At 41.8% G+C, this 27547-nt stretch overlaps 1 protein-coding gene across 1 annotated transcript in view; it reads left to right on the top strand.

Moving 5' to 3' along the window:
- ilvbl (ilvB (bacterial acetolactate synthase)-like) overlaps positions 1-26522 on the top strand; it is a 37613-nt gene extending 11091 nt beyond the window's left edge. Inside the window, exons 5-15 of the mRNA XM_055660868.1 lie at positions 1256-1367; positions 4416-4515; positions 10130-10227; positions 11134-11270; positions 12344-12478; positions 14825-14939; positions 16079-16248; positions 18019-18089; positions 18765-18836; positions 20039-20144; positions 22899-26522. Coding sequence (XP_055516843.1) covers positions 1256-1367; positions 4416-4515; positions 10130-10227; positions 11134-11270; positions 12344-12478; positions 14825-14939; positions 16079-16248; positions 18019-18089; positions 18765-18836; positions 20039-20144; positions 22899-23077 — 1295 coding nt within the window. The 3' untranslated portion in view covers positions 23078-26522. The remainder of the gene's footprint in view (positions 1-1255; positions 1368-4415; positions 4516-10129; positions 10228-11133; positions 11271-12343; positions 12479-14824; positions 14940-16078; positions 16249-18018; positions 18090-18764; positions 18837-20038; positions 20145-22898) is intronic.
- The last annotated feature ends 1025 nt before the right edge of the window (positions 26523-27547 follow it).

The raw sequence follows: 27547 nt of genomic DNA, 5'->3' as shown, positions 1-27547 counted from the left end.
CAGTGATTTCAGTTGTCATCAGAAAGCACTGAGTGACGTTTTTTTGGAAGGGAACATTGCATTTCTGTCAGGAATGCTCCAATATTCAGATACGTTTTATATCCTCAAGCTTTTAAAATCAGCATTGTTAGATGAGGTGCAGGTTAAAACTTCCTTAATTTATTAATCAATTAATACGAGAGTCTGAAGAAAGGTCTCGACCTAAAGCGTCACCCGTTCCTTCTCTCCAGTGCCTGTCCTGTGTTACTACAGCTTTTTATGTCTATCTTTTTAAACCAGCATCTGCAGTTCCTTCCTACACAATCCAAAAGCAGGTATGCTCGGAGTTATAGCAAGGTAAAGCTTTCTCTGCTTTTAATCTAGAGTATGTCTTGGCCCTGGAAGGGTGCAGTCTGCTTATACTGGGGGAGGCAAACATTTGGGTATGCAGCTATTGGACATTTGTTTTTTAGCAACTTAACAGTTAATATGACTTGGAGAAAAAAGGAACTGCAGATACAGAACAAAAAAAACACATATTGCTGGAGTAACCAGCATAGTGGCGCTGCGGTAGAGTTGCTGCCTTACAGCGCCAGAGAGGCGGCCTCATGCCTGACCTTAAATGCTGTCTCTATGAAGTTTGTATGTTCTCCGCATGAGTTTCCTCCGAGTGCTCCGGATTCCTCTCGCATTCCATAGATGTGCAAATTTGTAGGTTAATTGGCTTCTGTAAATTGATCCTAGTGTGTAAGACATAACGTGTGCGGGTGATTGCTGGCATGGCCTCGGTGGGCCGAAGGGCCTGTTTTGATGCTGTATCTCTAAACTCAGCGGGTCAGGCAGCATCCTGGAGGACATAAATAGGTGACATTTCAGGTCAGGGTCCTTCTTCACAAAGTCTTCAAAGGGGTAGGGGAGAATCTGATAATATTCTAACTTATTGAAAGACTGTTCAGAAGCCTAATAACGAGAGAAGTTGTTCCTGAGTGACGGTGCATGTTTTCAAGCTCCTATATCTTTGCCCAACAGGGGGGGAAGAAGAAGGAAGGACTGGATTGGGATTACTTTGATTATGTTGGCTGCTTATCAGAGGCAGCATGAAGTGTAGTGGCATTTTGGAAAAGCTTAATGTATATTGGAGAAATGCTTGCAGATGACAGCCAGTATGCTCTGTGTTCCCATATTGTCAAATATCAACTATTTTTGTACCTACTACCATAAGCCAAAATGCTTGAAAAATTAAAAACATGTTTGCGCTGATTTGATATCTGCTTAGGACCTGTGTTCGTTGAGTTTCCAATTGATGTCCTCTACCCTTATCACGTGGTTCAGAGAGAAATCATACCAAAGAGGGCACCCAAAGGACTTATGGGAAAATCCGTAAGCTGGTGAGTTTATTAACACAGCTAATATTGACTGTTTATTAGTTGTGCAGAGAATAAACCTAGCTTGTTCACTATAATTGAATCTTTTAAATGACTACTGACCAATTGAGCTGAATAGTTCACTAAGTTATCTTTTCATTAAGCTCTATATATATATATATATCAGACACTGATGGGCAATTTTTTTCACAACATTGTTTGTCAGCCTTAGTGCAGACTAACTTGGTGGTAGGAAGATTGAGATAAATAGATCTGTCAGGAGGAGCTGGTGTTGTTTCTTTTTCCCCCCCATTTTATTTTATTTTTGCTCCATTATCCATTATCTCCATTGGCAATAACTGAACATGGCCACAAGTATTGCTCTCCGATTTTCTTTCCCTTAGTGCTGCAGGACAGTTCCATGGGCACCTTTCAGCACCTCACTCGTGGCCATTTTCCCAATCTGAGCCCAGAAAGTGAGTGTGAATGGCCAATTCAAACGTGGAGGCATCACAGCAGAGCTGGCCCAGTCTTCACCCAGAAACCGCACACTTTCCAGTAGAGGTAAGCTGGCTAGGGATTGGGAACTGGAACACTGGCTGTTTTTCTTTTCCCCTTTCCTAGGCAGGGGTGCAGAGGCTAAGAATACCCCCATATGCTGACCACTCTTATTTATGTTAAATAAATAATCTTGGAAAGAAAGTGTCCATTTTTCTCAGTTCTATTTGGGTATGCAGAGGTTTTGTTGCAGTGAAAGTAATTAGTGGTGGACTGAAGTTAGAACTTATCAGACTGTTCACACACCCCGAAATATCAGCATATTTGCTTAAAACTAGTTTTATATAATGTTTGTAGCTTGTTTTTGATCAATAGAACCAAGTCGTTTTTATTTGCCTTTCTGTGTTGCTATCAACATCTCTTTTGCATGTTGCGTCACACAATGCTAGACATGGAATAATCGAGCCACAGTAAACTGATTGTTGATAGTGTTGTGAGTAAATCCTCAAACCTCTTTATAACGGATATTGGTTATAGCAGACAGAGTGTCCCGACAGTAATCAGATACAACTGTCTCTTTAAGAACAGGCTGCTAGTTACACTACAGAGTCAATGAATCCACCAAATGCTGGAGTAGCTCAGAGGGTCAGGCAGCATCTCTGGGGAAAAAAAGGATTGCTGACGTTTTGGGTCAGGACCCTTCTTCAGACCCAAGATGACTCTTCGGGTCACCCATCCTTTTTCTCCAGAGATGCTGTCTGACCAGCTGAGCTACTCCAGCACTTTGTATCTATCACAGGAAACTGCAGGGTACTTACCTTAACATCTGTTGGGGAAATGTTAAAACTATTAAAGTTTGTACCACATTTAAAAAAAAATCGAGGTTACCAGACAAAACCCAAGTGATTTAATGCAAAGGAAATGGAGTTTGAACAATTTATTAGAGAGCTTTGATAAAAATGCCAGCTTCTATGGATAATGGAGCTGTTTGGGCTGCACTAGAGACTTTGGGCTTTTTATTTTTGCACTATATTGGATTTTATATTTATTGAACATTGTTGTGCTATGTATTGAGTGCCATGTTTACAAACCAGTTGTGCTGCTGTTGCGCATAAGACTTTCTTTGTTCTGTTTTGGCACATACAACAATAAAACACTCTTTACCCTCTTTGGCGAAGAAAATAGGTATTCCATATTTGGGTTTCCAAATGTTGTTGAAAAGGTGCCCCATCGAAGATTATTGCAGAGAGTAAAAGCTTGTGGTGCAGGAGGCAGTGTATTGACTTAGATTGAAGATTAGCTGGATAACAAGAAACACGTAGGAGGCAGGAATGGGTCTTTTTTCTCTTTTGCAAGGCGTAACAGGTAGTGTGCCCATCGTAGGCAGTGCTGGGACCTTAACCTTTTACAGTTGATATAAATGGATGAAGTAGTCGAAGATGTTGCCAGGTTTGCTGATGAATCAAAGATGGATAGAGAATTAATTTGTGAAAAGGTGAGGAAGCCACAAAAGGATACAGATGGGTTATGTGAGTTCTGGCAAATGGAGTTTGATGGACAAAAAACGTGAAATTGTCTATTAGTTTACTTTGGAGATACAGTGCAGACACAGACCCTTTGGCCCGCTGTGTCCTTGCCGACCAGTGATTTTCCCCCATACACTTATACTATCCTACACACACTAAGGACAATTTACGATTATGCCAAGCCTACAAACCTGTATGTCTTTGGATAACAAATGTAGGTATTAAGCAAGAAAAATAAAGAAGCCTATTGTCCATGTTATCTGAATGTGAGAAACTGCAGTCTTCTGAAAGTGGTCTTGTACGTGATTTGCAAAAGTCTGGATTTGCTGGAGTAGTTCAGTGGGTCAGGCAGCATCTATGTAGGAGGAAATAGATACGCAACGTTTTGTGTCGGGTAACATTTCCAGAATCTACAACTAGATGTTGCTGTTGAAAAATAAGAGGCCATCCACTGATATGATACGAGGCACAATTTTTCTGAGGGTTATGAGTCTGTGAAACTGCAGAACTTGCCCTTCTGAGGAAGACTCTTAGAACAATGTTAAACGAAGGTTGACAGATTCTTGCTGAGCATGGGTTGGTGCGTTACCAGGAGTCAGTGGAAACATGGAAGTGCAGTTGCAATTAAATTGGACATTTTCTTGAGTAACAGACCAGCCCATTCCTGCACCTATTTCACATGTGCACGCATGTATTTTCATTTGACTTTGATAACACTATTGCAACATTTTTATTCAATACTCGGGATAGTTGTTACTTTGACAGCACTAATTTTGGATCTCGGCTCTTTAGAGAAGTGAACAATCATTACTCATAATTTAGGCTGCCCGTAGTGACATTACTCATCTAAACCCTAACAGAATTAAATAAGCATCCAGTGACTGATGGTATGTGTGGAAATCTTCCACAGGAAAAAGAGCTGTTTGGCATTAAAGGGGATGTGTATGTTTTTTTTTTCATCAATTCTCAGGGAGATAATAGTGTTAAGATAAGAATAAGATTCCTTGTGTGTAGCAAAAATCACTTATCTCACTGCCTCACTTTGTAGGTATCTACAGAACCATCTACATAACCTGTTTGCTGGAGCCTGGGATGCAAGAGACATGTCACCTTTGCCAGTGGATGTACCCATGGCCACCGCTGTCGAGGTAGATTTCTGAAACTTATGATACTCTGTATGCAAATTAATATTTATGCAGCACCAAAGGAATTTGTGCCGGCCACAAAAGAAGATATGTGACCTTTAGGAATAACTAGTTCACAGTCTAAAGAAGGGTCCCAACCCAAAACGTCACCTATCCATGTTATCCAGAGATGCTGCCTGACTGTGATTTTTTTTTTTTCAAACCTGCATTTGCAGTTCCTTATTTCTCCTTTCTCGCATCTCTTACAATCTTTTCTTAAATTGAAGTCTGTTTCCCAGAGTGGAAAAGATATGGTTCATAAATTGCCACCAAACAATAGCCTATTTTGTTTTGAGTGAGGGGAAGTTCAGACTTAACCCCTTCAGTGCTAGTATAACCTTTTTTAAATCTTGCTACTTAGTATAATACAGAATGGAGCCAGCAAAGTCTTTTTGGCTTATCAGGAACATGTTGGCTCCCAACAAAGCAATTATTTCAGTTTCATTTCCTTCCTCTATATTTCCTTGTAACTTTTCTCCTTCACATTTTCACCAACTCTGTATCTCATTAGTTTTTACACTATCTGACACTAATGAGTAGTGTACAATCCGAATGTGGGAGGAAACGAGAGCACCTGGTGGAAACTCATATGCAAACATGTGGAGAACATGCATACTCCACACAGATAACATCCAAAGTCAGGATTGAACCTGCATTCCTGGGCCTGCGAGGCAGTAGTATTTTATGCAGCACCAGTATGCAGCCTTTCTAATTCATCTCCCTAAATGTCTTAATGCATGTCCAACTGTCGGTTGATTGGTGAGACTAATGTTTATCCTATTTTTCAAGTTCACTTTGTTGGCGTTGGCAGGCAAAAATCTTGTTATTCTACCTGTTTGTATGGTGTAAAACAAGTATCCTGCATTAATAGGTATAAGATCTTAAGACACAGGAGCAGAATTAGGTCATTCAACCCATTGAATCTGCTCTGCCAATCTCTCTATTTTTCTCTCTCAACCTCATTCTCCTTCCTGTAACTATTAACACCCTAAGTAATCAAGAACCTATCGATCTCTGCTTTAAAAATACCCAATAACTTGAGTTGATTTTATTGTCAATGACTTGGCCTCCACAGACCAGCATAATCTAGTCATTCTTAGTTAAATATACCCCATGTTCCTTAATATCATCTCTTCTGCATAACATGACAGGTGAAGAAATTGCTGCATGCCCATCACTGCCAATTCCAATAAAAGCATATGACAAGCAGTGAGTGATATTAATGTATCTCTTGCAGGAACTGGCAGTGTTCCCACAGCTAATTAGAAAATACTCATCTGCCCTTGTCTCTTCTAAAAACACAATTGGCTATTAAAACAGGAAATGCTGGTGGCTTCTGTGAACCAGAAGTTAAGCTAGCATCTCAAGTCAATTAAATTTCATCAGAACTAGGAAAGGTTGGGAGATAAAACTAGTTTTAAACAGTCGAGATTGGTGAATGAGCCAGAGAGAACCAAAGGGAATATCTATCATAGTGTGGACAGAATAGAGGTAGTGGAAAACGTAATGTCAATGTTCTCTGACAAAGGATGAAAAAGAATTGTGAATAACAAATTATATATCAGGTGGAAGTATTGGTCAGAGAAGGTAATCATATGAAATTTGGAGACGAGAAATAAAAACTGAATGATACAAGGCTGGCGTGGCTGATAATATGAAATTGTTGGCCCTACACAATGTGCTATGTCGACATCAAAACAAGTACCCGGATGCGGCTATGGTGGTGGCTGGAGATTTTAATAAATCAAATCTCAAGAAGGTCATGCCGAACTTCTACCAACACATCACGTGTGCCACCAGGAGGGAGAGAACTTTGGACCACTGCTACACACCGTTCAGGAAAGGCTACAAGGCCGTTTCACTCCCTCCCTTAGGAAAATCTGCCACGCTGCCATTTTCCTGTTGCCGGAGTATAAACGGAGGATAGTTCGGGAAGCGGTATAGACGAGGGACGTAAAGCGGTGGTCTGACCAGTCAGAGGCCATGCTGCAAGATGCACTGAGTAGTGTCGACTGGAATATGTTCCAAGCAAGTTCCAGTGACGTCAGTGAGTTCACGGAAGCAGTCACGGACTTCATCGCAACAGTAACCGACAACATCGTCCCCACGGTAAGGGTAAGCACCTTTCCGAACCAAAAACCCTGGGTAGACAGGTCTGTTCGTGTGGCCCTGAATGCTCGCACCGCTGCCTACAACTCGGGCCTGGCATCAGGAAACATGGACGTCTACAAGGCGTAGTCCTACTGACTGCGAAGGGCAGTGAAGGACGCAAAGAGAAGGTACAGGGACAAGATGGAGTTACAGATGGAGCAGCAGGACACCAGAAGCCTGTGGCAGGGGCTACGGATTGTAACCAACTACCGGAGCACCCCTCCCTCATCCACAAGTGCCGGCACCTCCCTAACTGATGACCTGAACTCCTTTTACGCTAAATTTGAGAGGGGCAACACCACTCCAGGTCTGCCGACTATCGACAATACCGCCAGCGGGCTGGCTACCGAAGCTGAAGGGAGGAATGTGCACACATTCTCGCTGTCCGAGCATGACGTGAGGAGGGCTCTGACACGGGTGAACACGAGAAAAGCTGCAGGCCCCGATGGCATCTCGGGGTGAGTACTCAAGTCCTGTGCTACGCAGCTAGCTCCAGTGCTCACTACATTATTCAACCTCTCCCTGGACAAGTCCGTGGTCCCTGCCTGCTTCAAAAATCTATCATTGTACTGGTACCAAAAAATGCCTCCCCAGCCTGTCTGAATGACTACCGTCCGTTGGCCCATACCTCGGTAGTCATGGAATGCTTTGAGAGGCTGGTGAAGAAACACATCTGCACCTTCCTCCCTCGGAACATGGACCCGTTGCAGTTCGCATACCGTCCGAACAGATCCACGGACGATGCGGTCGCCCAAGTCTTGCACACCGCTCTCTCCCATCTGGACAACCAGAAGGGGGGGCTACATGAGGATGCTGTTCATAGGCTACAGTTCAGCCTTCAACACGATAATCCCCACCAGACTGGCCGGGAAGCTACTGGAATTGGGGCTCAACACCTCCCTGTGTGCCTGGGTCCTGGACTTTCTCACCGCCAGGCCCCAGGTAGTCAAGATGGGAGGGAATACATCGAAGTCTCTCACCCTGAGCACAGGATCGCCCCAGGGTTGCGTCCTCAGCCCCCTATTGTACTCCTTGTACACACATGACTGTGTGGCTAGGTTCAGCTCCAACTCACTAATTAAGTTTGCTGATGACACTGTGGTGGTGGGCCTGATCTCAGACAATGATGAGAAGGCCTACCGGGAGGAGGTGGCTGATCTAGCACTCTGGTGCCAGGATAACAGCCTCCTCTTGAACATCAAAAAAACGAAGGAGCTGATCATGGACTTTAGGAGGGCACATCATCCGAGGACGTACACTCCATTGAGGATAAATGGGGATCCTGTGGATAGGGTGAACTGTTTTAAATATCTGGGAGTCCACATCTCCGAGGATATGACATAGGCATCACACGCCTCAGCACTCGTGAGTAAGGCAAGGCAGCGCCTTTACCACCTCAGGCAATTGAGGAAATTCAGAGTGTCTCCGAGGATCCTCCAGTGCTTCTACGCAGCGGCGGTGGAAAGCATCTTGTCCGGGAACATTACCATCTGGTTTGGGAATTGCTCTGCCAAGGACAAGAAGGCTCTGCAGAGGGGTAGTGCGTTCGGCCGAACGCACTATGGGAACTTCACTTGCCCCCCTGCAGGAACTATACATCAGGAGGTGCAACTCCAGAGCCAACAATATCATGAGAGACCCCTTCCACCCCTGCAACAGACTGTTCCAGCTGCTACGGTCAGGCAAACACCTCCAGTTTTTTTCCAGTGTAATGCTGGCAAATTCCAGCAGGATCGTGCCCTGCCATTGAACTGTATGCAGAGTTCAATGGTGCCTTATTGTCACGTGTACCGAGATTATGCCAGATGCATTTCCACATCCTGACGTTACACACATGGAGAGGTTGAGAAGGAATTTCTTCCCAGAGGCCATTCGGACTGTAAATGCCTATCTTACCAGGGACTAACTCTACTGAACGTTTTTCCTTCCATTATTTATTATGTAAAAGAATATGTGTGTTATGATTGTGTTTATAGTTTGTTTGGTTGTTTGTCTTTTGCACAAAAGTCCGCGAGCATTGCCACTTTCATTTCACTGCACATCTCGTATGTGTATGTGACAAATAAAATAAACTTGACTTGAGACAGTATTGGAAATCAAATGTGGCATGCATTGCCAATAGTATTTCCAATATTTGCTACGTTTTTCCAGCATCCTTGCCATTTTGCTTCAGAGTCAACTGAGGTTGTGCTCGCATTCACTGCGTAATGTCTTTCATGCAGTATAGATGTATTGAGACTGAAGCTGAAATGGTAATTAATGAGCATGGCTGTGAATATCGTAGTTTGAAAAGCTTACCAAAAGCCATTCTAAACCTAGGCAAAGAACCAGAGAGTGATAACGTCTCAGTCATCTCTCACAAGTGAAGGATGTTGAGGCTGATTGAAACTACCTTATCAGTAGGGTGATGAAAATGATTAACAGCACCGTACGGTCCTATCTCAGTTCTGTTAATCATTTTCATGATAGGTCTTGTTTTCTCATCAACATGCATACACTGCCCGAATCCAGGGGCAGAGTTCCAACTTCTTTAGAATCCAGCAGCACAATCTAAATGGCTGGTGGAAATTGTGGAACATAAGGCAATGCCACTGTGTACAAGAAACTCTTTTATATATTTCTGCTTCTGGAATAGGTACAAACAGAGCTTTGTCACCAAAGAGGCATCAGTTGGTAGAGAATTTAAAAAAAAAACGATGAAAATTGTAGTAACTAATTGCAAATATAAAATTGAAAATTGGTGATTAAAAACACAATGCGCTTTTGAATAATTAAAAACACTAAACTGGATCAAAAGAATTTTTTAAAAATGTACCTTTACCTTTTGTGTCCTAATTCGTATCCCATAAAATCCCTGATGATATGATGCCTGGACAAATCACCTCTTGGATCATGTTCTGATGCAGAACGTGATCCCAGTGTTGATTTTTTTCCAGTGTAATGCTGGCAAATTCCAGCAGGATCGTGCCCTGCCATTGAACTGTATGCAGAGTTCAATGGTGCCTTATTGTCACGTGTACCGAGATTATGCCAGATGCATTTCCACATCCTGACGTTACACACATGGACGCCTGGGCATTAACCACCCTCCCAGGGCATGAGCACCAGCACTTGTAATTGAAACTGCTGCAAAAGCCAGCCAAATCACATCTGCTATCAATCTTTCATGTTCATTTCAGCTCAAGAACATTCAGTATTAATCAATGCGTGCATTAGTTGAATGTTTCCTTTATGTTATAAACATTGAAAATACTGGTAAATCCAGGCAGCTTCTTTAGGAGAAAGAGTTAAACTTCCATGTTGAAGAATGACATGGTTCTTTTGGTAATCTTCCTCTTTCCACGGGTGTTGCCTGACCTGCGGAACGTTTCCAGTATCTGCAGTTTCTTTATTTTCAATGTTGGCAACTTTATTCTTGTTTCTTCAGGTGCAGAGCTGTGTAGAGATGGTGAGCAGGGCTAAAAAACCAGTCATTCTTCTTGGAAGCCAGGTCACACTCCCGCCCACACCAGTGAAAAAAGTCCAGTAAGTTGGTAACTATCTGATATCTATGGGATAACTTCTAATGTTCTTGTTGTCTGTGTTCCAGTGGAGTAGCTCTCATTATTATACGTGAAAGATAAATATAAATGGCAAAGCCTAAGATATTCTGCTGATTCAAATTTTCATTTGGTCTATGCTTGAAGTTGATGGATGGGTTTTGCCACCAGAATCCTGTTCAGGTTCACTGTAAGAGATCTGTCCTCTAATGTTCAGAGTCAAATATCGCCACCAACTTGCTTGAAGATAGATGATGCTTCACTCCCAGGAGAAGATGTTGCAACTCTTTAGAGGATGTGGTAATTCTTTTTCCCCATTTTAAACACTGCAAAGCATTTATGATGCATTAAAAAAATTATATGCAGATGTTTTGCACACAAACCCAAAGATATACAAATTAGTGGACTGCCATGTAAGTGTTTGATAGCATAGGTCTATACTTTGGACATTAGAAATGTAGCATAGAAACAGGCCACCGAGTCCACGTCGACCGGTGATCACCCTTCACACTAGCACTATCCTACAAACTAGAGACAATTTACAGAAGCCAATTAATCTCCATACCTGCATGATTTTGGAGTGTGGGAGGAAACCAGAGCACCCTGAGAAAACCTATACGGTCACAGGGAGAACGTATAAACGCCAGAAAGACAGCACCCGTGGTCGGGATTGAACCCAGGTCTCTGGTTCTGTAAGGCAGCAACTCTACCTCTGCCACCCTAATCAAGATGCTGTAGCTGCTGATGGTGCAAATAGTGCTTTGCGTGAAACGGCAGACTTTCGAACAAACAGTATTTTCAGATCAGTAGAAACTCTTATTAGTCAGAATTTCACAATTAATGGTCAACAGTCATTCAACGATGCCTGACGTGTACACTTTTTTCCAAATAGGTCAGCGTTGGAATCTCTGGCCATTCCCTGCTTCCTGGGAGGCATGGCTCGAGGAATGTTAGGAAGGGACAGTCCCATTCATATCCGGCAGAATCGAAGGGATGCTCTAAAGAAAGCTGACCTGGTCATTCTTGCAGGTCAGTATGCTGCTGACTGAATTGTGTCTCGTGCTTGCGTCGACTGGAATAAATCTGAATAAAAGGATTTGTGCTTATTGTGAGAATGTCACATCATGGTTAACTTGAACTCTGACTGTAATCAGACCTCCTAACTGTCATGTTATCGTGTGGAGTTACTGTGCTCTTAGTGCAGTGATTACAGATTCCCCCCCTAATCCAATGGCTTTATCTGCTGTACTCACTCTATACTCATGACTGCGTAGCACTGTTGTAGGACGTATCACTGATGGGGACGAGTCGGAGTATAGAAGAGAGATCGACCGATTGACCAAATGGTGCCAGCACAATAACCTGGCCCGCAACACCAGCAAAACCAAGGAACTGATTGTGGAATTTGGAAGTTTATATTAACGGGTCGATGGTGGAAAGAGTCAAGAGCTTCAAATTCCTGGGTGTGCACATCTCTGAAGATCTCTCCTGGCCCGAGAACACTGATGTAATTATAAAGAAAGCACATCAGCGCCTCTACTTCCTGAGAAGATTACGGAGAGTCGGTATGTCAAGGAGGACTCTCTAACTTCCACAGGTGCACAGTAGAGAGCATGCTGACCGGTTGCATCGTGGCTTGGTTCGGCAACTTGAGCACCCAGGAGCTGAAAAACTACAAAAAGTAATAAACACTGCCCAGTCCATCGGCTCTGACCTCCCTACCATCGAGGGAATCTATCACAGTCGCTGCCTCAAAAAGGCTGGCAGTATCATCAAGGACCCACACCATCCTGGCCACACATTCATCTCCCCGCTACCTTCAGGTAAAAGGTACAGGAGCCTGAAGACTGTGACGTCCAGGTTCAGGAATAGCTACTTCCCCACAGCCATCAGGCTATTAAACTCAACTCAAACAAAACTCTGAACATTAATAACCCATTATCTGTTTATTTGCACTTTATCTGTTTTATTTATTCATGTGTGTATATATTTATGTAATGGTATATGGACACACTGATCTGTTCTGTATTCATGCAAGAACTTCATTGTCCTATCTGGGACACATGACAATAAACTCTCTTGAATCTATTTCCCCACAACAGGCACTGTGTGTGATTTCCGTTTGTCCTATGGACGTGTGCTCTCTAGAAGCAGCAAGATAATTGCCGTTAATCGCGATCACTCTCAGCTGCTAAAAAACTCGGATATTTTCTGGAAGCCGACACTCGCTGTAAAAGGTAAGTGGTGGTTTTGTCATTAAAAATTCAGAATTGGATGCCCCATATTCCTGACGAAATCTGTGAACCATCTAGTGACTAGTCTAGTCTCTTGCCTTTGTAAGATTACCCATGATACAAGCCATTTTTTTCTCTATGCTCTCAAATTAAATAGAAGATGCATTTGGTCAGGGCTTTCAATGTAGAATTTGTATTGAGTTTTCCATTTCCATTGTTAGAAAATATTTACGTAGGACTTGAGCTTTGCCAGGTTCATGTGGAAAGAGTCTTTTTGGAAAATATGAAAATAAGTGATGCGAGCAAAATTGGGCGATTCAGTCTATCAAGTCTACTCCGTCATTCATTCATGGCTGATCTATCTCTCCATCCTAATCCCATTCTCCTGCCTTCTCCCCATAACCCCTGACAGTAAGGTGACAGCGTTCAAGCACTTTTCACCTTCAAGTGGAGAGGGAGTGGTATAGTGCGGACAATGAGAAATTAGTCTAGGTAGATTCATGTAAGCGCAGAAACTGCTGCGAACACTCGGGTCAGTGATCCGTCTTCAGAACTGGAAAAGTGTGAACACAAGGAAATTTAAAGTTGCAGAAAGGAAAGATAAGAAGGGAATGTCTGATCGGGTAGGGGCTAAGGTGGTCCAGTTAACACGATTGGTTTTGGTGTATATCGGAAAGGAAATGAATGTCTGTAAATTATAGCTAATCTGTCTGGAGCAGTGTAAATGGAGGAAGATAACAATATTTAAAAGGAAAAAGTTCTGGAGGTGTGAGTTGAAAAGCACAGCAGTTATTAGAAACTTGAAATAAAGAAGAAAGTTATAAATGATCAGCGCACCATCTGGTGAGAAAAAACTGAAGTTAATATTGTTGGTGAATGATTTTAGCACTGGCTGGCTCCGATATCATTCTCTGAAAATGAGAATTATGTGAAAATTAAAATTAATTGAGTTCTGAAGGCTGCGTTGTGCCAAGATGGAAAATGGGTTCTTGAGTTTGTACGCGGCTTTGTTGATCAGGGGTGGAGGGAGAGGGGAAAGACAAAGATTAGGATGAAGGATTACTGAAAGGTTACTGGTACCTCAGTTGGATTTGTGACTTAAAAGAAGTGTTCTGCACCCAATCTGAGTGTGTTTTATCTGATGTGGAGAGACAATATTTTGAACATTGAATGCAATATGCTAAATTGTAAAACTTGCCAGTAATTACTGCTTTAAAGCAGATCGATGAACTATTTGTAAAAAAATTCCATTCATTTCACAAGGGTGACTCGGAACTTCTGGAAGCCTATTATTTTAATCCTTTGCACGTCCACTTTCTGGTCCAACTCTATCTAAGTTCGAAGAACAACATTTCATCTTCTGTCGTGGAATGTTGCAACCTTTAGGACTCCATATTCCTATTTATTTGTTTGACTAGTCATTCTTGACACACGATCATCCAAATGTAACTTAAATTCAGTTTTTCTAATATCTACACAAAGGTCAAGGTCAAAAACTTTATTTGCCATTTGTGCTTACACACATAGGAACTCTTGTGCGGTTGTTCAGAGAGTCAAGTCAAGTTAAAAAGACACACAGAAGACACATAATCTATAAAAACATATACTTCTCTAGAACTAAAAACGAAAGAAACTCCACCAATCATAGTTTATAAACATTAATTTCCCTCTCCTTGATACCAAAAACATTGGTATCAAATCCCTTATTTTGCTCCAATATCTCCTTGTTCGTGACTCTTCCACTACTGAAAGATTTTTGTCCTGTCAAGCTTCACCCGGAAAGCCTTGGTCTGTCAACCCTACTGCAAATATTCTGTTTATTATCCTCTCACTCGCTCTGTGGTCAAAGACTGCAGTTCTAGCTTTTCATTTGAGGTTCATATAAGATTTTGCTTGAAAGTGAACAAGAGAAGAACTTGCGGTTCCCTTCATCCCCCTCCATGTATTGTCTTGGGGGGGACGTAAGCCTTCCCCATGGTGGGGGAGGAGGGAGGAAGGAGGTGGACGAGGAGAACAACACTGCTTTATCCCTGTCTATTCTCCAGATTGAGTCCTTGAACCAATTGCAGTGAAACTTCCTGTACTAGAAGTTGAATTTAGGAAAGAACATATTTTCAGTGCCCTGTTGTGTCTTCAGTATTATTTATTACTGCAAAGACCGCAGCTTGTCACTTATTAAAATTGGCTGATTATTGACTCTGCTTGAGTTTGACAAGGATGCTTCTTTAAATGAGCAAACATTGACTGGATCCAATCCAAACTCGCTGTTCTGAGATTTGATCTTATCAGGATGTTCCGCTGTAGCTCTGCTTGCAATGTATCTAACTGTCATGATTATATTTCTGTCAGGAGATGCTGGATCCTTTTTAGTGATGTTGGCAGAAGGTCTAAAGGGCTACCAGGCTCCCAGCGACTGGACCCAGTGTCTGAAGGAGGAAGATGTTAAGAAGGAGAAGGCCAATAGGTAGGAATGTAATGAGAAAAGATTCTTCATTCTTAAAAAATCTATTGGAATAAAGGTTTTTTTCCCCCAAAACATGGATTAAAGGGGTGACAACAAATGCTTTAAGCTACAAAATGATGACTGAGAATAGATGTGTCGAGTGAAGACTCGGCATAGTGAAGGCTAACCTTAATTGTGTTAAGAGATTTGGGTGTAAGGTACAATAGAAACTTTAGGTTTGTGAGATCTTTCATTTTCACAATTAGTGATTGCGATGCAAACTATGTAAAATAAATGTTAACTAATTTATTTTCAAGCTTATTCTGATTAAGTATCTGTTTCTCGATTCATAGATGCTGCCTGACTAGCTGACTCTTTAATTTTCTGATTTTTACTTCTGCTTTCCTGTTTGAGGAGCAAAATGAGGGCCTATTATGTAAAACTGCAGAAAACATTCCCCTCTTGAAAGGTCGTAAATCACTGGAATTCTCTGCCACAGAGGATGGCGCAGGCCAGATTTTTAGATATATTTAAGGTTGAGATTGATTAAATAGTTCAAAGATTAAGGAATTGAAAGTAAAATGCAAAGTGTTGGACTAACTCAGCGGGTCAGGCAGCATCTATGGATGACGTGGACAGGCATGTTTTGGGTTAAGATCCTTCTTCAGACATGGAACTGGCACAGAAGAGTTGGGGACAGCAAAGTCATCCATGATTGTTGTGAATAGTGGGGCAGGCTTGAGGGGCTCCTTGCCTACTCTTGCTCCTGTTTTCTTGTGTTCTTGTTCTTGTGGACGAATGTCTTGGAAAATTACAAACTGTTGGAAATACTCATCAGGCCAACCACTGAATGGGGAGAGAAAAGATTAGATTGTTTCAGATCAGTAACCTTTCAGCAGCTGAAGAAGGATCTCGACCCGAAACGTCGCCCATTCCTTCTCTCCAGAGATGCTCCCTGTCCCACTGAGTTACTCCGGCATTTTGTGTCAACCTTTCAACAGATCTAGGTTACCTCCTTGAAGCCTACACGTTTCCACCTGAGATAAAAATGTTGCCAACTTAGCCGCACGAGATCTCTAATTTTTAGAACGATTAAATGTTTTGTTGAGACGTTAAGAACTGCCAAAGTTTCTGAAGTGCTTTATTCATTTCTCTTCCAGTGAAAAGTCAGAGGAGAAATTGGAAAAGTATCTGAACCCCTTGAAGGTACTGCATCGTGTCGAACACTTATTGGAGGAGGATAGCATAATTGTTACAGATGGTGGTGATTTTGTGGGCAGTGCTGCCTATATCCTAAAACCCAGAGGACCTCTTCGATGGCTCGATCCTGGTAAGTGCTAACTGAATCATCAAAGTTATGGGGTATAGAAGAGTTACGGGAAGAGTCTTCTATATCCCGTAACTCTGCTCTCACTCCATATCCCCTCCACTCGTAACAAGGGCAGAGTCCCCCTTGTCTTAACCTTCCACCCCAAACTCTCATGAGAAGGGATTAAGAAAGACATTGACAGATTCAAGGATGTGCTTAAAATCATAATTGAAAAAAAGTATAACATCCCCGTGGAGTCCTGACAAATGCTGCCTAAAGTGGCGAGAGAGCATTCGTAGAAACATAGAAAATAGGTGCAGGAGTAGGCCATTCGGCCCTTCGAGCCTGCACCGCCATTCAATATGATCATGGCTGATCATCCAACTCAGTATCCCATTCCTGCCTTCTCTCCATACCCCCTGATCCCTTTAGCCACAAAGGCCACATCTAACTCCGTCTTAAATATAGCCAATGAACTGGCCTCAACCACCTTCTGTGGCAGAGAATTCCACAGATTCACCACTCTCTGTGTAAAAAATGATTTTCTCATCTCGGTCCTAAAAGACTTCCCTCTTATCCTTAAACTGTGACCCCTAGTTCTGGACTTCCCCAACATCAGGAATAATCTTCCTGCATCTAGCCTGTCCAACCCCTTAAGAATTTTGTAAGTTTCTATAAGATCCCCCCTCAATCTTCTGAATTCCAGCATGTACAAGCCGAGTCTATCCAGTCTTTCTTCATATGAAAGTCCTGCCATCCCAGGAATCAGTCTGATGAACCTTCTCTGTACTCCCTCTATGGCAAGAATGTCTTTCCTCAGATTAGGAGACCAAAACTGTATGCAATGCTCCAGGTGTGGTCTCACGAAGACCCTGTACAACTGCAGGCTGACAATTCAGGCTGACAATGAGAGCACAACTTCAAGAACTAACCCACCCACCTATCCGGGCCTCCTGTGCCATTGGCGGTGCTCTGGGTTTTAAGATATAGGCAGCACTGCCCACTGCCCTTGTGAGATTAAAGTGCAGTCAAGTTAGTGACGTGAAGCACAGTGCACAAAGGCGTTATGTACCCCAAGGACTAATGTTGGTATCGGAACAATCCTAACTCCAAACTGAGCAATGGATTTTAGGTAGAATTTTCTTTCATTTAGCACCTTATCAAATCTTCAGAACAACATAATGTTTTGCAACCAGTAAATTACTTCTGAATAACAAAAGCCAACTTGCTTACAATAAAGTCCTACAAACAGCAGAAATGAGCAAGCGAATAATTAGCTTTACTGTAGTGTCTTTGGTCTTCTGTGAATAAGACAATGTTCAATGCTTCGTATTAGGGAACAGCTCTGGATCAATATAGTGCTCTTTCAGTGGTGCCATAATGTTGTATTTTTGCTAAATCAAATGTCAATATGAAATTTGAAGCCATAATTTTTCACACAGAGTTGTGAGTCTGTGGAATTCTCTGCCTCAGAGGGCGGTAGAGGCTGGCTGTCTGGGTGCTTTCAAGATAGAGCTAGATAGGACTCTTAAAGATAGCAGAGTCAAGGGATATGGGGAGAAGGCAGGAACGGGGTACTAATTGTGGATGATCAGCCATGATCACATTGAATGGTGGTGCTGGTTCGAAGGGCTGAATGGCCTGCTCCCGTACCCATTGTCTAATGTGTAATTATCTGATCAAGGTGCAAACCTCTACCTTTGACGTGCACCTTGGTGTGTGTTTTTTAATTCGATCGTAACTATCTCTGCATTTCTAATGGATTTGTCATATCTATTTTTTCTGTTCCAGGAGCTTTTGGGACACTTGGAGTAGGTGGTGGTTTTGCACTTGGAGCCAAGCTTTGCCGGCCAGAGTCTCAGGTTAATAGAGTCTTTGCACACAGTATATTGCTCTAGTTTGTGAATTTCAAGTGAGCCTCGGTGAAAAAATATCGAATTAGGCACTGGTTTCCTCCCACACCCCAAAGACCAGTGGGTTTGTAGGTTAATTGGCCTCTGTAAAATTGCCTCTAGTGTGTAGTGGATGAGAAAAGTGACCTGATCGAGCTACAGATAGGAAACTTAGTAGGCAACATTTTGTCATAGCAGATGGTGTCTTACACTAACTGTCATGTAAAGGATAAACGATTTAGAGCCAATACGAGGAAGAATTTATGGCACCAAATGGGTGGTGGGAAGTTGGGACGCTGCCTGAGAGGATGGTGGTGGGGGCAGAAAACATTGAAGAAATAGCCGAACAAGCACTTGAATTGCAAAGACCTAGAAGACTATGAACCAAATGCTGCTAAATGGGAATGGTATAGATCAATACTTGATGGTTGGCATACATTTGATGGGCTGAAAGGCCAGTTTCTAAGCTGAAGCATTCTTTGACTGGGAAAAATATGATTGTTCAGAGATTATAAACATATTCATTGATTCAATTCACAAACATTAAGTTTAAAAATCCACACTCAATTTTAGAATTGAGCTGCGCTCTGTCTAAGAGGATGATACAAACTATGGAAATCTGTAAGTATATTTTACCTTATCCAGGTTTGGATCATTTATGGAGATGGTTCTCTGGGCTACAGCATTGCAGAATTCGACACTTTCAAACGGCACAAGGTATGTATTGGACTTTTGCTAGACTTAAATCCACGACTCTAAACAATTTTATTACAATAACAGCTGCTTTGCTGAGTGCAATCTCCAGCAAAGTAATACCTTGTCTGTCGGCCCTGGTTGGAAGTTAAAATGTACAAGATGTCCTGATGCTGCCTTTTTGCAAACCACCTCTTTGCACTATGCTTTTTTCTTGTTTGATGCCAGCTTGGATTTCCAGAGCCACATTATAGCCACAGTTCAGTGAGCACTGGGACAGCTTGTCCTCAGCCTTCGGGAATATTTTGCCTAATTTTTAATCAGCTCAATTATTTTTCCAATTGCAGCCTTGAGATATTTTAATTATGTTAAGCATGTATCGTTCTTATAGTTTGAGAGATACATATGAATGATTAGAATGAGGCAGATCTTCCTTTCTCTCAGAATTGCTTACCATATCTCAGAGACATGCTGTTGGTTTCTGGGCTTAGTTGCCTCTTGAGAGTCGGCTTCTCAGCACACTTGGTGTGGCAGAGCTGTCTCACTACAGGCAGCTGGCTGAACTCCCTGTAACATTTATACAGTGTGTGAGTCTGCATGTCCTCTGGCACGTGAGCTGTTGAAGCTGCCAAGCGCGGCTGGAACCTGTGAACATTTGTAAACGTATTTGGTGTTCACGAGCATTCAGTTATACATGGATATGCTTGCTCTTTAAATATTAAATTATAAGCCGTTTATTTTTCACTTTAAAATGTTTTTAAGCATCTAGAATCAAAATATATTATCAAACCAACTTGAATGCTAAAAGGTAACTTGACTTTCTAGCGCATGCCGATTTGTCCCATTCGTTTGTATGACGATGTTTCTGCATGTGCCAAGGTGTAGATTCCCCAGGCTGAAGTCTACAAATGATCATTCAGCCCGATGAGCAGCAAAGGAGGAGCTGCAACTAGCTGGAACAGGCCGAAAGTGCCGTGGCTGATCAGCATGCCTGGATGAAGTCAAGGCCTAAGTGCTGGCGTGGGGGAACATCTGCCTCAGTTGTTGAGTTTGATTTCACTGGCTGGTGTTAATCAACCTCCCACCTAGAATCACTGCTCCCTCACAACACAGTTACCGACTATTTTAAAGCAGGTCTCGTGATCTATATTTGCAGAGGTCTTAATGCGTGATGTCCAATTGTGTGTACATTAAAATTTGGATCTTCCCTTTACCTGTTCTTTCAGATTCCAGTGATTGCCTTGGTGGGCAATGATGCGGGCTGGAGCCAGATTTCACGAGAACAGGTTCCGTTGCTAGGCAGCAGCGTGGCCTGTGACCTGGCGTATACCGGTACGTGGCTAACTGTTAGATCTGGACTATGGAGTTCCATTGAAATGTAGCTGGTTGCACTGACCTCTGGCTTTTGTTTTGCACTAATATTGGGTTTTCTTATTGAACTTTCTTTTGATTATTCTGTTATCCAAGAGTAGTGTGATTGCAGATCTGTTGTGCTGCTGTAAGAAATAATTTCATTGTTCTGTTTATGGTACATATTGAACCCTCTTGACTCATTTTTAATGCCTGAGATCTCCCTTCCCCAGCCACCATTACCACTGGCTGTTGTATGAATAGAAGGGATGGGAATGGAACAAAGAGTAGGAATAGGCTGCTTGATTCTCCAATCCTGCCCCAGCACTCAATATAACCATGATCTGTCCCAGGCTCAATTCCTCTACTGTGCCATTTCCCCATAGCCCTGAATTACCTGGGTTTTTTTTTTTTAATAGTGTCTATCACTTTGAGTACCTCCATTGATCTAGCCTCCATAATCTTCCTGAGAAGAGAATTTCAGAGATTCCCCACCCACTGAGAGATGAAGCTCATACACACCACAGCTTTAACTGACCACCACCTTCTCGTATAACTATGTCCATGTTGGCGATTCACCCACTCGTGGAAACATTTCAACATCTACCTTGTCATGCCCTTTTGGATCTTGTATGTGTCAATGAGGTCTCGCCCTCATTCTTCTAAAACCCAACATCTTTAGTTACTCGTGATAAGACAGCTCTCTCATCTCAAGAATTCTACCAATGAATACATCTTGGGGTTCTTCATTCTTCATGAGAATATATTCATTCTTAAATGAGGGTACCAAAACTGCACAACACTCCAGGTGTGGACTCGTCAACATCTTGTACAATTGTAGCACACTTTCTTATTTCTAAATTCCAAACCCCATGCTATAAAAGACAATATGCCATGTGCCTTTCTAACTAATTGCTGCATCTGCCTGCTAGCTAGTGGTCCATGCAAAAAGGACACCTAGAACCTTCTAAAATTTACTGTGTACTATTTGTTTCCATTAAAAAAATGTCTATCTTTAGTCTATCAATAGAATTTCACTTACTGAAGTGAAATTTTCACATTTCCACACGTTAAACCCATTTGCCAAGTTTTTATCTCACTCATTCATCCTGCCAGTCTAATTTTCCTCACTGCAATGTGCCCACCTGGCTATTTTAGTGTCATCAATAAAGCAGGATAACGTGCTCTGCTCTCTCCTTCAGGTCATTGTGTAAATTGTTAATGATTGAGTCCAATCCTCGGGATACAACACTTGTTGCATCCTTTTAGCTGAAAAACACAACTGGCGCAGCTGGTAAGAGATTCTGCCTCACAGTTCCAGAGGCCCGAGGTCAATCCTGACCTTGTGTTCTGTCTGTGTGGAGGTTGCATGTCCTCCCTATGCCTGCATCTGTTTCCTTGGGTGCTCCCGTTTTCCTAGCAAGTCCCAAAGACATATGAGCTTGTGGGTTAATTGACTTCTGCAAACTGTCCCATAGTTTGTGAGAAAGTGGGATAACGTAGAACTAGTGTGAATGTGTGATCGATGGTCAGCGTGAACCCAGTGAGCTTAAGGGCATGTTTTCATGCTGTATCTCTAAACTAAACATTTATTCTAATACACTGCTCTCTATGTGATAACCAGTGTTCAATCCATGCTAACACACTTTCCCCAAACACACTTTCCCCAAATACCTTGTGATCTGGTGCATCAGCTATTCATCTGGCACTTGTAAAATGCCTTCAGGAAATCTAAACACACTGGATATTCAAGTTCCTCTCTTTCACTTGCTTGTTACATCCTCAACGAATCAAACATGATTTATTTTTCCATAAGTTATGTTCATTTGCTTTGATTGTATTAAGCGCTTCTCTAAATAATCTCCAGTTTCTTTCTTGAGTGTGGACTCCAGTATCTTGCCAACTGTAAATACTAAACTAAAGACTTAAAGCTTGTTGCTTTTTCAATCCTTCCCTCGTTGAACAAGCAAATTACATTTTACGGTTTTCTAATTCATTGCTACTTTCTTGGAACTTGCTCTGTCGTGGAAAACCTCAACTAACAGTTCCATTATTTCTGCTGCCAGTTCCTTTGAGATCGTTAGGTAGAAGACATCAAGAACTATTGACATGTCTGCCTTTGGACCCATTAGATTTTCTTATACTTTGTCTTCCATGATCTGGGTTGTTACGTTATTCAATGTGATTTGAAATTAGTCCATCTCAAGAAAACATGGAGTACAGTTTGCATAAATACCAAACTACGTGAAAAGCAAACATTCTTTGAGTTGCATACAAGGAGTCTGTGTTTGAGCTCCAGTATGCCTCCAAAACAAAGCCACAACTGTATGCATGAAGTTTAGTTTAGAGATATAGCTTGGAAACGGGCCCTTCTGCTCACCAACTCCACCTCAACTGTCATCACCCATTCACAACAGTTCTATGTTATCCCACTTCCTCATCCACTCCCTATACATTAGCAGCAATTTTACATAAGCCAATAAATCTACAAACCCGCATGTCTATGGGATGTGGGAGGAAACTAGTACAGGGAGAGCATGCAAAGTCCACAAAGACTGCACCCGAGGCTGGGATCTAACCTAGGTCTCTGGTGCTGAGAGCACCTCTGCTAGCTGCCCAATTGTGACATTCTAACAAGTGCACACTAAGGTGTAGGCGCAATAGCCTTTGGAAAGTGAACTACTTGCCAAGTAAAAGTTGTTTTTTTTTTTTATCACTCTGTTCATTTCTTCACAGATTACCACACTGTTGCTCAGGGATATGGTGGTACGGGCTTTTTACTGAACCAGGAGAATGAAGAAGGAATGGATGATCTAATAAAAGCAGCTCAGGAGGAGTGTCGGAATGGGAATCCGACCCTTATAAATGTCTTAATAGGAAAAACAAACTTCAGGGAAGGTTCCATCTCTGTGTGATAACAAGTTCCATGTGGATCACGGGTTTGATGTTTCACGTGTGCCTTGCCTCATATTCTCACCCTCCTGGGTATAAATACATAGAAAGCAAAGTGAAAAAAATTAGAATCATGCAATAACATTCAATGCAAAGAGTACTTTACATATAATTTACCAAATCAAAGACTAATTACACTAATGACCACTAGATCTTTTTGAAAAAAAAATCATTGTAAATTTTATGGATTTTTAGATTTAATATCTGTTAATTTTCCTATAAATTCCTGTGCAGTTTGGAACTGTTCATCAATAGTGGCTCTGTTTACATAGTCTTGAAGGTTCGGGAAGACTTTCTGTGGTGGTACAATGGTTTTTGTAGACAGTGAGTAGACTAAATGATCCTAGGTCGTATATAATTGAAGCGAGTTGCAAAAAGAAAACCAAGGATTTTGGTTTCTATTTCTGTTGAGGCCAGACACTGACGATACCACTGTCCATGGTAACGTAATCAAACTTAGGAACTGGCTGTTGAATTGTAGGCAACCTTGCCATTTTTTTTCTGTGGGATTTTCTGAATTAGCATTACTGAAGATTTAATCCCTATGGTTCATTAGACTTGCAAACTTGATTCTACAGCTGGAGGTCTTATTAAAATGTCTTTCTCTGCCTCCCCCTCCATTCTTTCACGTTCATTTTCAAGCAGATACCCTTTTGAAGGAAGTAAAATGACTTAAATGACTTTCATTAATGACTTGGTCTGTCTAATATCCAAACATTTCCTGGACAAGGTACAATATTGGAAGTATCTGGAATTTGTCAGGAGGCTCGTCAGAGTGTATGCAGGACATGGTTATGTTCTATTATTCCTGCTTCTGCTTTGGAAGGCGTTGTGAGATGTACGGAGTCTGAGGGCCAGAATATAACTTACACCAATTCTGCGTTGATTCTCTCACTCACAATCAGATGTGCATCCATGGGATTTTGAGAGCTTGATACACAGGTGGTTAGAAAATGGAATCACAATGACAAAGTTTCCAAGGACGGAGCACCTAATTCCCAATATAAGCTAATTTGAGGATTGAGAGTTCTGGCAGCTTTATTGTGGTTGCAGATGCTGTGTGTTAACTTGCATTTGAGCATTCATGCAGGTGTTCCAAAGGTGACTAGATATGTCAACAACTGATATACAATTTCAGTCCCAAAATATTCCACGGTCAACATTCCCTTCAACCAATGGAGAGTAGAACTATATTAATGGTTGTAATAATTATAAATTCTTATTCCTGTTATGAATGTAATTTTGTTTTCTTTGTACCGTTTCTATAGCTTTAATACCCTTTCAGTACAGCGCTGTTTGCCACCAATTGCCAGCATAAAAGTTGTGATAATTCATGTTTGTCTCAAGGTCTAAACTCAAATTTGTCTTTTCGTATACATTTAAGATCTCTATGCTTGTACTCCAGGTTTCCTGGTTATTCCTGGTCTCTTGAGCAGATCTCAAAGCTATTTGGGAAAATAAAACTTCAGGGAATGTTCCCCTTTTGACACACTTTTCTCCCATAAATAAATACATTTGATTTTCAGGCACTGGGCACAGCTGGCAAGTCCATCTCTAATTGTCCATTGAACCGATGTCCATTCTAGGCCTTCTTACATTGAACCATTCTACATTTCCTATATCATCGTCTGCTTTGATCTGTCATTTTCAAACCTTATCCTTCCATATCTCTAGTTTTCCTCCCCCCGACTCTCATTCTGAAGAAAGGTCTCAAACCGAAACGTCGCCCATTTGCCTATCCCTCTGAGTTACTCCAGCATTTTGTGTCCATCTTAGTCCATTTTAGATGGCATTTAATAATCAACCGCATTGCTGTGAGTGAGCTTGTATACAGACCAAACCGGTAAGGACAGCACATCTTATCCCTGAGAGACATTGGTGAATCAAATGTTTCTTGTTTCCAACTTTCTGATTGTTTTCTATTGTTACTATAACCAACTTTATTTTATAATTGAAATTCTTAACTGAATTTAAATCCTCCCCCCCCCCCCCCCCCCCCTCCCTCAGCTATCATGGATTTCAGCTCATGTCACATTACTTAACATTCATCTACCACAATACCTGTGCCTCGGCATCAATCGGTACATGGTCACTCTGTTCATAAACTCTTCAGAGTCATACAACATGGAAACGGGCCCTTCGACCAAACCCGTCCATGCTGGCCCATCTAAGCCAGTCCTATTTGTCCGCGTTTGTCCCATATCCCTCTTAACTGATTCTATCCATGTACCTGTCCAAATGTCTTTTAAATATTGTTATTATACCTGCCTCAACCACTTCCTCCTCTGGGTCGTTGCATATATCCAATGCCCTCTGCGTGGAAAAGGTCCTCTCAGGTTCCTATTAAATCTTTCCCCCTCGCCTTAAACCTATGCCCTCTAGTTCTGGAAGAACTTGGGGAAAAATATTTTTTTTCTTGTTTATGCCCCTCGTAAATCTATACTCTACTATACAATCGCCTCTCGCTCTCTTATCTCCAAGAAATATTGTTTCCCTATAACTCAGTCCCATGAGTCCTGCCATCAAGTAAAGCTTTTATGCTGTCTTTCCAGCTTAGTGGCATCTGACCAATAGGGTGACCAAAACTGAACACAATGCTCAGGTCTGAAGGGTTCCGACCAGAAGCATCCTACCCAAGCTCTCCAGAAATGCTGCCTGACCCACTGAGTTGCTCCAGTACTTAATGAGGTTTTTTTTAGTAGATCAGCATTTGCAATTCCCTGTATCTACGATTCTCCAACTGCTGTCTCACCAACACCATGTACGACTAACATAACATCCCAAATTCCATACTCAATGGAGATGCAAGGAACTGCAGACACGGGAATCTTAAGTAAAGAACAAAGTGCTGGAGGAACTCAACAGGTCAGGTGACAGGTTTCCATTACTTGAATTTGTTCTACTAAGTGGGATTGAGATCCCCTGTGCTCACCTAGCCTTAATCTAATGCAATCCCCTCTGTTTCGGTGGAGGTCAGCTTCCGTCAATGCCTCATTCAACAATGGAGCAAGGTTCCTTCAGTCAAAGGAAGTCCCCAACCCCCTTGCCTCAGGGGCTTTGTGACAATAACTTTTACCATGTCTTGGCTCGTCCTGGTTTTCCATAAGACTGAACTAATGCATAGATTCACTCGTGATACCTTTGCAAGAACATCAACAAAGAGAGGGAAATTGGTAAATGGCTTCCATGTGCAATATATTCACAAGGAGCCTGGTACATAGAAAAATTCATTCCTTCTGAATCTCAAATCAGTTGACTAGAACAGTAGGATCTTTTTTTTTTTTTTAAAGTCCATAAATATATAATAGGTAATTGTGAGCTGAGTTGTTCTACCTCCTTTTAATGGTAAATGCTGTGTTTTAGTAATGTACCTTTTACTGTATATTAAAATAGTTTAATTCAATCGAAGCCTCACTATGTAACTCATCATTTTAACTTAACTTCTGTACATGTTGTAGAATATCATGCTATGATATGCAATTTTCATTAGTATGTTACCTCTTGACCTGCCAGAGGCAGATACATATTTTTGATTGGGATATTTGTGTGGTTTGTCCTATTTTAGTCCATTGTATCTCTTAAAACCTGCTTACTTTATTGCTGGACAAATGTTTTTTGGTTACCTTTTGCTAACTCACTCGTGTTTTCTTTGGCCAGCTTGCTTGCCACCACACTACCCCCTCTCTACACATTGTATTTGGCCTAGATCTTGCTTGATTAATTTAGCTGACGTGCATTGTTCACTTTCTATTTCCCATCATATTTTCCACCTCTCTACTCTAAGGAGCTCGACCTTCGAACTTGAAGTTCTCGACCATAATGTATCTGTACCAGAAGCAGTGTCCCAAAAGGTCACTCATTGGTTTGTCACAGAATTTCCTGTCAATCTTTGATCATATTTTATCCTATCTAGATCCCCTTTTATCCCATAGAAGTTAGCCTTCCAGTTTAGTTTGCATAGTTTCTCCACGTTGAACAAAATAGATGTTCACGGCAATGGACAGTGTAAGGGTGGGTAGTACAGTATGACTTTACTAGATTGATTAAAAGACACAGCCTGGAAACAGATCGTACACCCCACCGAGTTCACACTGACCATCAATCATCTGCGCACTGATTCTGTGTTATCACACTTTCGCAGCCACTCCCTGCACTCTAAGGCCAACTAAGAGAACAAGTTAAAAAAAACATACTAGCACGAGAAAGACACAAAATGCAGGAGTAACTCAGTGGGTTGGGCAGCATCTTTGGAGAACATGGATGGAACATGAACGGGTGACATTTTGGGCCAGGAACCCTTCTTCAGACTGATTGAAGGGATTTCATTTCACCCCGGGCAAGCATCCCGACCCAAAACCTATCCATGTTTTCCAGGAATGCTGCCTGATCTGCTGAGGTATTTCAGCATTTTGTGTCTTTCCAGAGTAGACCAG

This window comes from Leucoraja erinacea, chromosome 32 (genome assembly GCF_028641065.1).
Source record: "Leucoraja erinacea ecotype New England chromosome 32, Leri_hhj_1, whole genome shotgun sequence".
NCBI classification, from domain to species: domain Eukaryota; kingdom Metazoa; phylum Chordata; class Chondrichthyes; order Rajiformes; family Rajidae; genus Leucoraja; species Leucoraja erinaceus.
The sequence above is the reverse complement of the archived record's forward strand: the minus strand, read 5'-3'. Positions and strand labels throughout refer to the sequence as shown.